The 16,220-nt window shown below is 44.8% G+C and overlaps 1 protein-coding gene across 1 annotated transcript in view; it reads left to right on the top strand.

Annotated features, from left to right (window-relative positions):
* The window catches only part of LIMK1 (LIM domain kinase 1), a 20,982-nt gene extending 17,660 nt beyond the window's left edge, over positions 1–3,322 (top strand). The window contains exons 13-15 of the mRNA XM_015570253.1: positions 1,461–1,516; positions 1,726–1,883; positions 1,980–3,322. Of these exons, the coding sequence (XP_015425739.1) occupies positions 1,461–1,516; positions 1,726–1,883; positions 1,980–2,142 (377 nt within the window). The 3' untranslated portion in view covers positions 2,143–3,322. The remainder of the gene's footprint in view (positions 1–1,460; positions 1,517–1,725; positions 1,884–1,979) is intronic.
* The last annotated feature ends 12,898 nt before the right edge of the window (positions 3,323–16,220 follow it).

Below are 16,220 nucleotides of genomic sequence, written 5' to 3'. Positions count from 1 at the left end.
TTTCCCTGACTCTGACTCTCCTCCCTCTCATAAGGACCTTTGTGACTACATAGAGTTCATCCCAATAATCCAAGATCTCCCCCCCGCACCCCTGCCTCAAGATCCTTAATCACTTCTGCACAGTCCCATATAAGGCAGTGAATTCACAAGTTCCAGGGCTCAGGCCATGGACATCTTTGAGGGCCGTCATTCCACCTAGGACAGGCCCTCTCTCCCACTCCCTTCCTTTTTTAATCAGGCCTGTCACACTGTGGTCCTGTGTATGCCTAGACTAGTGATGGCGAACCTATGACACGCGTGTCAGAGGTGACACGTGAACTCATTTTTTTGGTTGATTTTTCTTTGTTAAATGGCATTTAAATATATAAAATAAATATCAAAAACATAAATCTTTGTTTTACTATGGTTGCAAAGATCAAAAAATTTCTATATGTGACACAGCACAGGGTTAAGTTAGGGTTTTTCAAAATGCTGACCCGCCGAGCTCAAAAGGTTCGCATCACTGGCCTAGACCATGGATTGTAAAGCCCCTCCACAGGCAGGTGGCATGCAGACACAGGGTCAGGACAGGCAGACTAGGAGTCACCTCAGCGCCTGCTCTGACTGAAGTTAGCATAGCCCCCCACATAACTTCACCTGTAAAGTAGGCTAACAGTCCCTATCTTTAACGGGTGGTGTGAGGATTAGATAAGGTTATAAACTAGGTAGCATTCAGTAAATGAGTGGCTATATTGATTGTTTTTAGCATCATGAGGTAGATGGCATTCTTCCCATTTTACAGATGAGGAAGCTGAAGCTTTGAGAGTTCTGAAGGTGCTGTAACCAATTACCACAGACTGGGTGACTTAAAACGAAAGAAGTTTATTCTCTTATATAAGGTTCTGGAAGCTGGAAGTCTGAAATCAGTGGAGCTGTGCTCCCTGCAGAGACTGTAGAGGAGAGTTCGTTCCTTGCTGCTTCAGGCAACTGTCTTGGTGTTTCCAGGCTTTAGGCTACATCATTCCAATCTCTGCTCCCACCTTCCCATGGCCACTGCCTCTTCTTCTGTGAGTCTTCTCTCTTATAAGGTATAAGATAGTATTTAGGGCTTGCCTGGATAATCCAGGATTATCTCCTCTCAAGAACCTTTATCGTATCTTCAAAGACCCTGTTTTCAACAAAGTAGCATTCACAGGTTCCAGGGGTTTGGCATGGTTAGCTTTCAGGGCCACAATGAAGTCCATGACTTGTCTGGAATCATACAGCTTGTCAGTGACCAAGCTGGGCCTGGTACCCCTCCCCAGGGCTCTTGTCCTCACCCCCCAAAGTTTTCTCAGTCCTGGTAGTGTCAGGGGCAGAGCATCTTCCTTCTGGTCCTGACCTGCTGGGCAGGGCATCCATGTGGCTTGCCAGTCCCTGGCCCAGCCTCCCTGACACTTGGATCCCTGCCTCGCCTGCTAATAGTCAGTTTCTTTGCCTAGGCCGAAGCTATGATGAGAAGGTGGATGTGTTTTCCTTTGGAATCGTCCTGTGTGAGGTAGGTCCAGGGGTGGGCAGCAGTTGGCATCAGGCCCGGTGGCTCCTCTCCACTCCCTACCGTCCTAGGCTGCAGGTTAGGGAGGCTCCTGGGAACTGGGCTGCCCACAGCAATTTGCATCCAGGCCTAGTGTAACCTCCCTCAAACGCCTCCTGGGTGGTACCCAGCCCCAAGGACCCCTGGGTAACGGCTGGCCCTGTGCTGGACAGATCATCGGGCGGGTGAACGCTGACCCAGACTACCTGCCTCGCACCATGGACTTTGGCCTCAATGTGCGAGGCTTCCTGGACCGCTATTGCCCCCCAAACTGCCCCCCGAGCTTCTTCCCCATTACCGTGCGCTGCTGTGATCTGGACCCTGAGAAGAGGTGAGTGGGGTAGGGCTCGGCCTGGGCAGCCTTGGGTGGGCCGGTCCCCAGCAGAGCCAGAACCCACCATCCCTCTCCCCTGACCTGTCATCCCAGGCCCTCCTTCGTGAAGCTGGAGCAATGGTTGGAGACCCTCCGCATGCACTTGGCCGGCCACCTGCCACTAGGCTCACAGTTGGAGCAGCTGGACAGGGGCTTCTGGGAGACCTACCGGCGTGGCGAAAGTGGACTGCCTGCCCACCCCGAGGTCCCTGACTGAGCCCAGCCCACCCAGCAGCCCCTGTCCCCACTCCGGAAAATCCACCCTGCACCAGATTCCTCTGCAGGAGGCAGCCGGGTGTGGAGCCCTCAGCAAAAGTGGGCACCCAGACCCCTCCCCATCACTAGGCCCTGACTTGCCTCCTACCCTGTGGACTGTGGCCCCTGCGCTGTCTCTGCCCCCCAGCCGCAGAGCTGGCCTGACTGCATACACACCATCACCTCACCCTGCCTTACCTCTGTCTCGGTGGGGTTGCCCCCTCTTGCTTCTCCTGCATGAGCTTGAGGGTCCATGTGAATTGTGCCCCGTCCCACACCCCACCGCCCCGCCCATCCTGCACACGCTCCAGCTGCCTGCAGCTCCTCCAAGGCCTTGCTGGAGGCCAACTTCAGACCATGCCCTGTCACGGCTGAGTACACAGGAGGGGGTGTGTCCAGGGAGCGGTGTTCCCAGGAGCCATAAGGGAGTCGGGGGCCTATCACCACCCCCTCCCCGGGGTGTCTAGGTAGTAGCAGGTATTGAGAACTATCCAAACCCCCAAAGCAAAGAGACGTCTGCTCCGGTAGAGGGCAGCCCTGTTGGTGGGGCAGCAGCCCTTCTTGCTTTGGGTCTTTTTGTTTCTTTATTAAAGCCACTTTAGTGAGAAGCAGGTACTAGGCCTCAGGGTAAAGGGAGGGCCCTGGCAGAGTTGCTGGGAGGAGCAGCAGAGGAACGTTGGGCAGAGCGGACGAGGCAGGTGTCCACCAGCATCCCAGCCCCCTGGAGTTCATCTCAGCGCCCTCCTGGACCTCTCCCTGAGGCTCCCTACGTAGCTGGAGCAGCCCCTGCCTCTCCCTGTGCCCCTCTGTCCTCTGGGTTCTTTCTGTGTAATCTATTTTTTAAGAAGAGTTTGTATTATTTTTTCATACGGCTGCAGCAGCAGCTGCTGGGGGCTTGGGGTTTTATTTTATGGGCTGGTGGGGGGGCCATTTTATCACTTTGCCTCAGTTGAGCATCTAGGAAGTATTAAAACTGTGAAGCCTTCTAGTGCACTTTGAACCTGGAAAATAATCTAAACAGGCCCACGGGACTGCGACTCAGGGAGGTGGGACAGTCACCTCCATCCAGGAAAAACCATGTCCAAGGAACAAAACCCAGACTCAGAACAATAAACTCAATTCTGTGCTCCCCCCACCCCCCAGATCCTGCGTCGCAATGTTTGTCCGGGGCCCTGAGGAAATAGGATGAGAACGGAGCTTTGTGATTAGAAGTCTGGGGGGAAGACAGGATGGAAGCGGAGTGAAGGGTGGAGGGTGCAGAGGCTGAAGCAGAGGTGGTGGCCAGCCGGACAAGTGAAGACTTTCCCAAGGCTAGGTTTGGGAGGGGGAAGAGCAGATACTAGGGAATGTACTGCTCTCATTTCTTCCTAAAACTTAAAGGGTTCAGTCAGGAAAACAGAAACCACACTAGTTATTTCAAATATAGGGTCTTTAATCTAGAGAATTGTTCACACAGCTGTTGAAACAGTGGCATTTTTAAGGAAAGAGGAAGTGACTTTAGTTATCCGATACTGTACAACAAAATCACCCCTTAAACATGGTGGCTTAAAATAACTGATCACTCATGGCTCACAATTTTTGTCAAGAATTTGGCAGCAGCAATGGAGGATGGGGGGCATCTGTAATATTTTTAACAATGATTTAAGTAAAGGATTTGGGAGTGGTGTGGGTGAGTGGTTCTAGTTCGGGGTTTCTCCTGAGGTTGGGTCGGTGGTTCTGGTCTGGGGTCTGCCCTGAGGTTGCCGTGAGATACTGCCTGGGGCTTCAATCTTTTGAAGAAGTGGCTGGAACTGGAGGATCCACTCCCAAGGACCCTTTTATGTGGTTCACGCACATGGCTGAGAGTTGGCTCTGGCTGTTGAGGCCTTGGGCTCTTGTCCACAGGGCTCCCTGAGTGTCTTCATGGCATCCTCTAGGGCAGTAATGGCGGACCTATGACACACGTGTCAAAGGTGACACGCGAACTCATTTTTTGGTTGATTTTTCTTTGTTAAATGGCATTTAAATATAAAATATCAAAAATATAAATCTTTGTTTTACTATGGTTGCAAATAATAAAAAATTTCTATATGTGACACGGCACCAGAGTTAAGTTAGGGTTTTTCAAAATGCTGACACGCCGAGCTCAAAAGGTTCGCCATCACTGCTCTAGGGTGAACATCCCGAGAGAGCAAGGTGGAAGTTCCACTGCCTTTTATGACCTGGGCTCAGAACTCACACAGCATCATCACTGTCACCATATTCCATTGGTCACAGTGGCCAACCCCAACTCAACGTGGGAGGGGCCCACACAGGGTCACTAATACTAAGACGAGAAGGGATCACTGGGGGTCATCTTGGAAGCTGGCCAGAAACCTGCAGGGAGGGGCCCCAGGAGGCCAGTGCTCAGATGTTGACGTGCACTGGGGAAGGGTTGGATTCTAAGGAGCTGGTGCTGGGACTTACAAGAAGGTAGGTGCCAAAATGGTCAGCGCTGGAGCTAAATGCCTGTTGATGATGACTAGTGTGGAGAGCAGAAGCAAGTCCCTTCCCTTTCACTCTAGTCTCCCTCAGCTGGCCCCTACTAGCAGGCTGACCTTAACAGGAAGCCAGCTGGCAAGGGAGTCTGGGAAATGTAGTTTTCAGGAGTCCAGCATCACAGAACACAAAATGGAGTGGGTTTGGGGCTGAGACACAGTAAGTAACCAGCACGGCCCACCCCGTGTGGCTACTCATCACCAATACCCACCTTTCTACCATATTCAATTTCCATCCACCTCTAACAAGTTCATGCTGCCACCTAACACTGAAGTATCCTTCGTACACAGATGCATCATTCTCTTCCTAAAAGGGAGGGACAACAAAGTTCTATAGTCATCACTGTCCATTCCAGTCAACATTCCACTTGAATGTTCCGTAACTGAAAGACTTTAGTAAGGCTCATCATCAGTACTTTTACATAAAACAGTAGAGGAAAGGAAAAATTAGTTGATAGACACATAACAAGCAAAGAAGGAAATATACAGAGCTGCTATAGTCTTCACTGCTGCAACTGATTATGATGTCATAACTGATTTTGTAACATGTAAAAGATATAATTCACATATACAAGTCACCTACTTAAAATGTAAAACTCAATAGTTTCTAATGTGTTCAGAGTTGCATAAACATCACAATTTTTTAAAAATATGTTCTTATTGATTTTTAGAGAGAGGGAGAGGGATAGAGAAGTAGAAACATTGATCGGCTGCCTCCTGCACGCCACCTAGAAAGATAAACAGATGCCGAGTAAGCACGTGAAAAGATGCTTCACATCACTAGTCGTTAGGGACATGCAAATTAAAACCATTGACATTCAACTCACACCTATTAGAATAGCTAACATTTTAAACTGTAATACCAAGTGTCCGTGAGTAATGAAGCAACTGGCGCTCTCTGTATTGGTATCGAGGAATGCCAGGTGATACAGTCACTGATTTAAATCCATATGGAAACTATTAAATAATAAAAAGGTCCTAGTCTGTTTGGCTCAGTCAGAGTGTCAGCCTGAGGACTGAAGGGTCTTGGGTTCAATTCTGGTCAAGGGCACATGTGGGAAACAATCGATGTCTCTCTCTCACATCGATGTATGGATGTTTCTCTCTGTCTCTCTCCCTCCCTGCCACTGTCTCTAAAAAAAATAAATGGAAAAAATAACCTCAGGTGATGATTAACAAAAAATTTGATTAAATAATAAAAAGGAGTGAACCATTGATACATGCAATAATGTGGGTAAATCTCAAAAGCGCTCTGCTGAGTGAAGTCAATATCAAAATGTTACATACAAAAAAGAAAGAAAAGCAGACAAACATGTTACATACGGTGATTTCCTTTATGTGACATTCTAGAAAAGGCAAGATGATAGAGCTGGAGAACAGATCAATATGGCCAGGAATTAGGGGTTGGGGAAGAATTTGACTACAATGGGGCAACATGAGGGAGTTTTTTTAAGGTGATAGAACTGTTCTGTATCCTAATTATGGTAGTTATTAATATCAAAGTAAACTTCAGAGCTGGGGAAATTATTAGGAATAAAGATGGAATCACATAATGAAAAAAGAGTCCACTAACCAAAAAGACGTAACTCTCTGAAATATGTATGCATCTAAAAACATTGTTTTGAAATACATGAAGTAAAAACTGCTAGAACTGAAAGGAGTAGACACCAACTTTACAGCCATGTGAAGTTGTACCTCCGAAGTGGATCCTTCAGCTTTCAGCTGACAGCAGCCCAAGCCAATACGAGAGACCCTGAGCCAGAACTATCCAGATAAGCCACTCCTGAATTCCAGATCCTCAGAAAAGGAGAGACAAGCCACTAAATTCTAGTAGACGTTGTTGCGCAGCAATAGTTAGCTGATATGGCCACCACAGAACCTCTCTGGTTCTTTGACCATGACCTGCGCTGAGAATTTCAAGGCCCAGTCTAATCCTCTTCTTTCTGTAACTCTGTAGTGCCCTCAGAAATAGCCAGCTCAACCCACCACTCCTACAGTTTTCCTTAGCCACTTGTTTTCCACTGGCATTGGATTCAATAGGCACTTCATCTCAAGAAACCTCGAGTGGCAATTAGATTACCTGAGATGTCTCTTTATGCCAGGGGATACCAGAAACCCATCTACATTGGCAAGGTGCTCAGCGCTGAGTTCAAGGTCAAAGACATGACCAAATAAATTTCACAATCTCTCCCATCTATGAAGGTCCATTTATCTTGCCAGCTCTGTTTCTTCTGACAATAGGAAGCACTAAAAGGGACATCGGAAGATGGACAAAGGGGGGAAAGGACTTCCTTCCACCTTTCCAGGGATTGTCTTCAACAGCAGTGAGCATTTGGCTTCTGTCCCCGACTACTAGCCCCACACATGGCCCATACTCTCTCTTCAGAAGTGAGTACCAGTCACAACACCCCTCCTCCTGCTTCCTCAGTCGTCTGGCACCACCCAAAGGTACCTGGCCTCAGGGTTCCTTCCAGTTCTGAGCACCAGCTGCATGGAGATACAACTTAGAGCTCCTCGGTTCTGGTAAATTATCAATTTTAGTTTCTGCTCTCCTGACTGCTCCCTGATTGATACTAGTAGTTGGTACCTGGAGTGGGGTTGAAGTATTTGCTGGGTAAATTAATGAATGAAATCCTATCTAATAAAGAGGTAATATGCAAATTGACCATTACTCCTACACACAAGATGGCCACCACAAGATGGCCAGCAAGGGAGGGCAGTTGTGGGTGACCAGGCCGGCAGGGGAGGGCAGTTAGGGGCAATTGAGCCGGCAGGGGAGCAGTTAGGCATCGATCAGGCTGGCAGGGGAGTGGTTAGGGAGTGATTGGGCTGGTAGGCAGGTAAGCAGTTGGCGACCAGCAGTCCTGGATTGAGAGAGGGATGTCTGACTGCCCATTTAGTCGGACATCCCTCAAGGGGTCCCAGATTGGAGAGGGTGCAGGGTGGGCTGATGGACACCCCCCTCCACACAGACACACACACACACACACACACACCCCGCCACCATGCACGAATTTCATGCACCGGGCCTCTAGTAATTTATAATTGAACTGACAAGGTCTAGGAGGCCCAGTTGCCATCTTAATCTCCAAATAAATAGCTAAATTATTCAGTCATTAATTAAATGATTCTACATTTACTCTTAATGTTCTGCTTTCACTTGTTAGCCCTATAAATTTAAATTCAGTCTCTACAACCCTCTGAACAATAAATCCAATAGGTTGAGTTTTATTAAATTTTTGCAGGTAGGAAAAGGAAAAAAGTGCCAATGATTCTTTTCCTGGCTTAACAAAATGAACTTTAATTATCTGTATCTTTCAGAGAGCATATACATCAGATTAAACATCATTACAAGGGCAACAAATTGTTAAATAAGATAACCGGAATGCAGTCTTTTAGGGACTATTGGTTACAGTTCACAGAATATAGTTAAAAACCCTGAAGTCTGGGTGTCTTAGAAGACTCATTTGAACAAACACTGCTTCTAGAAGAGGAGTATACATTTGCACACTCTCGCATCCAAACAATCCAAAAGGAAATTAAGAATTTCATTAAAAGAACAAAATACTTAGGAATAAATTTAACAAAAGAAGTACAAGATTTAATTTCTTTCAATGACATTTTGTGAATCCTCTCAATTTACTACTTTGTCAAAAATAGCTTTCTGGTACTCAATGATGTCTGCATTTCTGCAGCTGTAGGACAAGAGCATGCATTTTATACTTCTCTTTCTAAGCCTCTTATTAGCATTTTCAAGCCTACTCAGTAGAATTCCATTAGCACTGAAAAAAGGAGAGACCTGCCCAGCCAGTGTTGCTCAGTGGTTGAGCATTGACCTATGAACCAGGATGTCACAGTTCTATTGCCAGACAGGGCACATGCCTGGGTTGTGGGCTCAATCCCCAACAGGGGGTATGCAGGAGGCAGCAGATCAATGATTCTCTGTCATCATTGATGTTTCTATCTCTGTCTCCCTCTCCCTTCCTCTCTCTAAAATCAATAAAAAACACATTTTTTAAAAGAAAAAAGGAGAGACCTAATGAGCCTAAAACATAAAATATGGATAAATGAACCACCAAGATAATTTTTAGATAAATTTATATACAGTGAAGTGCGTCCTTTTAAAAATATATATTTTGATTGATTTTTTTTTAGAGAGAGAACTACAAAATGTCATTGAAAGAAATTAAATCTTGTACTTCTTTTGTTAAATTTATTCCTAAGTATTTTGTTCTTTTTAATGAAATTCTTAATTTCCTTTTGGATTGTTTGTTAAGTGAATACAAATAAAACTGATTTCTGTATATTAATCTTGGTTCCTGGCTGAACTCTTATTAGCTCTAGTAATTTTCTGGATTTCTTAGAATTTTCTATATACAAGATTATGACATCTGCAAATGAGTTTTACTTTTTCTGTTCCAGTCTGGATACCTTATTTGCTTTTCTTCCCTAATTGAACCCTCAATGTTGAATAGAAGTGGGGAGAGTAGACATCTTGTTTTATTGCTGGTTTTAACTTTCATTATGAATTTCCATGAATTTTAGGAACAGCCTATCCATTTCTGGGTGGGGAGTCAGCTGGCTTTTATTATTTAAATTTATCTGTATTGTTCAAAGTATTACATATGTCCTCCTTTCCCCCTCTTTGACCCCCTCCACCCCAAATCTGCCCCAAGCTGGGGCTTTTAATAGGACTACAGGTCGCCCTGGCCGGGTGTGACTCAGTTGCTTGAGCTTCATCCCATGCACCAAAAGGTCACAAGTTCAATTTCCAGTCAGGGCTCTACCTCCAGTAGGGGGCGTGCAGGAGGCAGTCAATTGATGTTTTTCACATCTATGTTCTTCTCTCCCTTTCCCTTCCTCTCTCTAAAAAGTTAATTAAAACATATTTTAAAAGGACAGGGACTTTAAGTCAATTGAGGAGTACTGAAGTATTGACATCTTAACAATAGTAAGTCTTTCCAATCCATGATCATGTCTTTCCATCTATTTAGGTCTTTAATTTTAGTAAGATGTTTGCTATGGGGTTTTTTTTTTAACTTTTTAAAATTTATTGATTGATTTTAGAAAGAGAGAGAGAGAACCCATCCATTTATTGTTCCACTTATTTATACATTCATTGGTTGGTTCCTGTATGTGCCCTGACCAAGGATCAAACTCACAACCCTGGTGTATGGGGAGGATGCAGGGCATTATGGGTATTTTGGAGGGAGTTTCCTTCTATTCCTAGTTTGTTGAGTGTTTTTATCATGGAAGGATGTAGAATTTTGTCAAGTGCTTTTTAAAAAAAATCTTTATTTTTGAAAGTATTACATATACTTTTTTCTTCCATTAACCTGTTCTAGCCCGCTCCCACCCGCCCCAGGCATTCACTACCTAATAGTCCCTGTCCAAGGTTCTTCTTTCTTACTGCTGTATAGTATTCCATGGTATAAATGTTCTACAGCTTTTTTACCTACTCATCTACCGATGGGCATTTGGGCTGTTTCCAGATCTTAGCTATCGTAAATTGTGCTGCTATGAACATAGGGGTGCATACATTCTTTCTGACTGGTGTTTCGGGTTTCTCAGGATATATTACTAAGAGTGGGATCATTGAGTCAAATGGTAGTTCCATATTCAAATGCTTTTACTACATCTATTGAGATAATCATGTGAGTTTTTTTTAAATATATTTTATTGATTTTTACAGAGAACAAGGGAGAGGGATAGAGAGTTAGAAACATCGATGAGAGAGAAACATCGATTAGCTGCCTCCTGCACACCCCCCACTGGGGATGTGCCCGCAACCAAGGTACATGCCCTTGACCGGAATCAAACCTGGGACCCTTGAGTCTGCAGGCTGACGCTCTATCCACTGAGCCAAACCGGTTCGGCAACCATGTGAGTTTTATAGGTAATATTTTAATTAGAAAAAAACAATAATTTTCAAATCATTTCATATATTATTTCTGTTATTTACATGCATATATTAACTTTCTCTTTTATAAGAAACTTGACAAGTCAGTCACTCACATTAAGCATCTCTCTATATAAAAGGCTAAGCAGCTGGCCGACCAGCTGATTGGCACACTGACTCACACCCACCACCAAGGGGCAGAGGCTCAATACAGGAGCTGCCGAGCGAAAGCAACTTTGCAAAGTGCCCTCTCGTGCACTCTGGGACCCCTCAGGGGATGTTGGACTGTTGGTTTCAGCCTGATCCCCGCAGGCCAGGCCGAGGGACCCCACCTGCTGGAAGGACCCTGCTCACTCCACAGATGCCCTTCGAGCCCTGGCCCCGCCCCAGGTGCTGCTGGCCGGGGAGGGACCACAGGAAGTTGGCTCCAGGGCATGTCCTTCCTGTCTTGCCCAGTCCCACCTCACCAGCCACCTTCTAATCAATTTCCTTTCAAAGTGCATGAATCTGTGCACCAGGCCTCTAGTTATAAAATAAAGGCAAAATACTCTGTATACAACAACTGCCAGTATTAGCAAAACTATGTAGTGTTTGTAATTACATGCCCTGAAATAGAAACTTTGTGTATTGTTTTTTAGATGACACCTGGCCTCCATTAATTGGAAATAAGGGTTTTCCAGGAATGAAAACCACTGCACTGCATTTAGTGGTTAATGTAAGTCAACTGTTTTTCCCCTTGTGGCACCATATTATTAGAAGCATTAAGTACATGGAATTTACGCTGAAGTTGATTTATAAGTCAAATCACGAGTTTTCTTTTAAATATTTTTTAATTGATTTCAGAAACAGGAAGGAAGATGGAGAGAAAGATAGAAATATCAATGCTGAGAGAGAATCGTTGATCGGCTGCCTCCTACACACTCCCCATTGGGGATCGAGCCTGCCACCCGGGCATGTGCCCCCACTGGGAATCAAACCTTGACCTCCTGATTCATAGATCAACGCTCAACCATGACGCCACACCAGCCTGGCACAAGTTTCCTTTTAGAAAAAAAGCTTTATGGTCACAGTTACTTCAAGATATAATTACATTCCAATAAACTGACATGTCATGATTTAGCAATTATACAAGTGTGATTTTTGACACATGGCCCCCTGCAGCCCGCCCCCGCCCCCAGCTTTTTTATAAGTTACATGGCAATTTTATGTTACACAAATGTAAAATGCTAAAAGATGGGGGGGGGGAGAAAACTAAAAAATGTGAACAATTGTTCCACTGTTTAAGTTTAGAGTGCAGCAAAATGCAGGTAATAGTTTTCAGTTAAAATTATCAGACTATAACACAGCATTCTAAGTCATAAAGACTTGGAAATACAAATCTAAAGAAGTTAATTCTTTTGCCAAATGACATTTCACAGCAAAAATACCATTTAAGTGCAAATCAAATTACTGCCTTTTTGCCAGAGTTTATAGCAGAGCCAGTTGTTTTTACAAATTAATAGGGGCTTTAAAATTATATAATGTCCTTCTTTTAAAGTGCATCCTTCTTGCAAACTGAGGCGTTAACACAGCAGGACAATTGTGTATATAGAAAATATGCTGTTTCCTTCTGTGGTTCGCCCCAAACCACTCATGAAAAGCTGTAAAATTCTAGTTTAAGAAGCTCAAACATGCCAATAACAAATTAATTTTTTTCAAATATTGCTGAGTCTTCCATAAATAGAGAAACCCTCTATTAACAGATATATAGATAAACAGATATATAGTTCTCTTTGGTGAAGCAAATGGCCTATTCCAATTCAAATACACCATCAGTTTATTTTCCTGTTTTGCTGTACTGGCTAGTACCACCCATACAATGTTGAACAGAAGTGGTGATATGGGGCAAGCTTTTCTTTTTTCCTCATTTTATTATTTATATGTTTTTATTTTATTGGCCATTGTGCCAAATCTCTTGAAGGGTTTACATTTACTTTCTTGTTCTATTCATTAAATGAATCTCAAGATGCTGAGTATATAAATGTTGAGAAATCAGAACATATCCATACATTCATAAGAAGATAAATATCACCCCCACCCACTACCCAGAAATGACCACCAGTATATCTGTATATTGCCTTGTATAACAGCATTTTTATGTAGTATTTTCCCCATTCACTAAAAGCTGTACGCAAACATTTGAGATAGTTTCATCTTATTCTGCATTATCAGGATCATTTTGTATAGATTTTTGGATGAAAGAAGGGTTCTGTGGAAAGTCACCTCTGAGTGTGATCTGATCCTAAATTCCTAACTGGGCAGGTCATGGTGGGTGGTCACACCCAGGCATAAAATTTTTCTGTAGTGAAGGTTTAACTTTGCCTTAGGCAATCCCTGTCCATTGTTTCTGTGCCTTTTCCCCCTATTTTTAAAGGGGTGCTTTCAGCCCAGCCAGTGTAGCTCAGTGGTTGAGCATCAATCTATGATTCCTGGTCAGGGCACATGCCCAGGTTGCAGGTTTGATCCCCAGTAGGGGGCATGCAGGAGGCAGCTGGTCAATGAATCTCTCTCGTCATTGATGTTTCTCTCTCCCTTCCTCTCTCCCTTCAATCAATAAAAATATACAAAAAATATTTTTTAAAATTTTAAAAATAATCTCTGAGGGTTCACCCTTTCCTTTGCCTAGTGCTTTCAGCCCAGCCAGTGTAGCTCAGTGGTTGAGCATCAATCTATGATTCCTGGTCAGGGCACATGCCCAGGTTGCAGGTTTGATCCCCAGTAGGGGGCATGCAGGAGGCAGCTGGTCAATGAATCTCTCTCGTCATTGATGTTTCTCTCTCCCTTCCTCTCTGAAATCAATAAAAACATATTTTAAACAAATTTTGGGCCACTGGTGATTAACTCAATCTCCAGTTCCTATCTCCACCAGAGTTCAAACTGTGAGGCTAAAACTGCTTACTCCCATAATTATTATACACTCTATTTCTTACCTTTTGGTAGTGACCATTCAACGTTTAACAGCATACTTGACTTAGCAAGGTATAAAATTAACCTCCCTACCCTTCCAGGCTGAGGCAGGCAAGCTTAGGACTTTCCTGGGTACACACATTATGTCTAGTCTATCCTTTCACTGAGAGTGTGGCTTTAAAAAAAAATGGAAAAGAAATTGATGAGAGAGAGAGAGAGAGAGAGAGAGAGAGAGAGAGAGAGAGAGAGAGAAAAATCTGGTGTTTAGAGAGACATCAATTCGTTGTTCCACTTATTTATGCATTCATTGATTACTTCTTGTATGTGCCTGACCAGGGGATTGAACTTGCAAACTTGGATATCTGGATGATGCTCCAACTGAGCTATCTGGCAGGGCTGTCTGTGTATTTCCTACACACACACACACACACACACACACACACACGCACACACACACCCCGTGTATTATCCTGTATTTTTTTCCTGGCAAACCTAGTGCAGAGCCTCATCTCCTATCACTCCTGTTATTGACTCTCATTGACACCTAAGGGAAGACACATTATCAACTCACTGGCTGTCATCTACAATGTTTTCTCCCCTATTTCTTTCTGGACTCCTGAGATTTCCCTTTCTTCCATGGGAGCTCGGCTATGCATTTAAAATAAAATTTTTAAATTTTATCACACATTTCAAAGAGTTTTAATAGGAGAATGTTCTGGTTATTATAGCCTGCCAAATCAGAAACATATGGGAAGATTTTTCAGAGTATGTTTCAAAGCCCCTCTTCCCCTGCCAACATTCTGACACAGTCCCCTAAGGAGTACGCAAAATCTGGATGGAACTGGGCCAGAAATGGGGTGGAGGTGGGGATCATTCCTATGTAATATGAGAAACAACACAGGAACCCACTTCCCTTGTGTTCTGATTCCATTTCTAGTGTTTTAGGCTTTTGTATCTCCAGTGCCTAATGCAGTTCCATGGCCCATAAAAGATACTGGGTAAATGTATACTGAATGAATGAATGAATGAATGAATGATTATTGTGATCAATGTAAAATAACAAGAATATCTATCGTGCAGGTCTGATATATGATAAACTAGACAGTACCTGACACAACCCAACACATAGTAACTGCCCAACAAAGGTCCCTTTTTCCTTACCCTGAAATGAGGAAGAATGGGCAGGGGCAGGTGCAGGCTAGAAGGGGTCAAGGCGGGCATCTGTAATACTTTCAACAATAAAGATTAAACAAACAAACAAACAAAGGTGGTGAGGAAGAGGTGCTCACCACCACTCCACAGGTTTGGCAGGCTCAGGTCAGACTGATTCCAGGGCATGGACAACCTGCATTCCAGCCTTGGTCCAGGCCTCTGATGACCTTGATGGAGGTCAAGTCGAAAGCATGTGGGTTGGCCTAGATTCCATTCTGTGGATTTGGACCCACGGTCCTTGATGAGGGGGCCAGTCAACTTGGAGACCAGGCCCTAGAGGGTGTGTCAGGATTTTGTATGGCCCCACTTATTCATCTGTTTAGGGCAGTGGTTCTCAACCTTCCTAATGCCGCGACCCTTTAATACAGTTCCTCATGTTGTGGTGACCCCCAACCATAAAATTATTTTTGTTGCTACTTCATAACTGTAATTTTGCTACTGTTACGAATCATAATGTAAATATCTGATATGCAGGATGTATTTAGGCGACCCCTGTGAAAGGGTCGTTCGACCCCCAAAGGGGTCGCGACCCACAGGTTGAGAACCGCTGGTTTAGGGCCTGGCACAGAGCTGTAAAGGATCAGGAGTACATTGAGTCAGCACCAGGGATGGCCTCTTTTGCCCCAGAAAGTCTTACCTTTCCTTCTCCATCCCCTCCCCTTTTTCCATTCTGTCCTCGGCTCTTTCCCGCCTCTGACTCTCTCCAGAGAGCTCCTCCTCCAGCACAGATGCCTACCCAGGAACTCCAGCTCATCCGCTCTCCAGGCCTCCAGCCTGTCGCAAGAGGGCCCAAAGGCCCTTCAAAGGCCACACCCCCAGACAGACACACTCCTTTCCCCCACACTCTGCCCTCTGTGACTCCATCGCCAGAATGTCACCCTGGACTCCGCCCTCCCCTCTTCAGCTTAGTCACCAAGTCTCCTGGATGGAGTCCACCTCTGGGTATCTCTGCAATCAGGCCTCTACCAATCAATCTCTTCACCATCACCTCAGGTCAGCCACCAGCACTGCCATCTGGGTTATCACAGCCCCTGACTTGCCTCCAGCCTCCAGCCTGGGAATGCTGGTCCCCAAGCCTGATCAGGGCCTCAGATCTGCTTTGTCTGCCTCCCACAGCGGTTTGCTTTGCTTTTGTTTTTAAATGGGCCAACACTATAAACTAGAAAAATTCACATTTAAAAAAAGAACTGTGGCTGTATTTGAGAAATCTGCTGGGCTCACATACAGCTCACCCCTTTGGAGGGGATATGAGCTGTCCCCAAGTGGCAGCTGGTCCCTTCAGAGGGGACTCCCAGTCTGCCTTGCCTCTAAAGGCTCTTGAGATCAAGGCTCCAGTTCATCATCCTCACCACTCCCAACTAAAATACCACAGTTGCCTGGCTGGCGTGGCTCAGTGGTTGTGTGTTGACCCATGAACTAAGAAGTCACAGTTCAATTCCAGGTCAGGGCACATGCCCAGGTTGCGGG

The sequence above is a fragment of the Myotis davidii genome, unplaced genomic scaffold (assembly GCF_000327345.1).
Source record: "Myotis davidii unplaced genomic scaffold, ASM32734v1 scaffold726, whole genome shotgun sequence".
Taxonomy (NCBI): domain Eukaryota; kingdom Metazoa; phylum Chordata; class Mammalia; order Chiroptera; family Vespertilionidae; genus Myotis; species Myotis davidii.
This window is presented reverse-complemented; position numbering and strand designations above follow the sequence as displayed.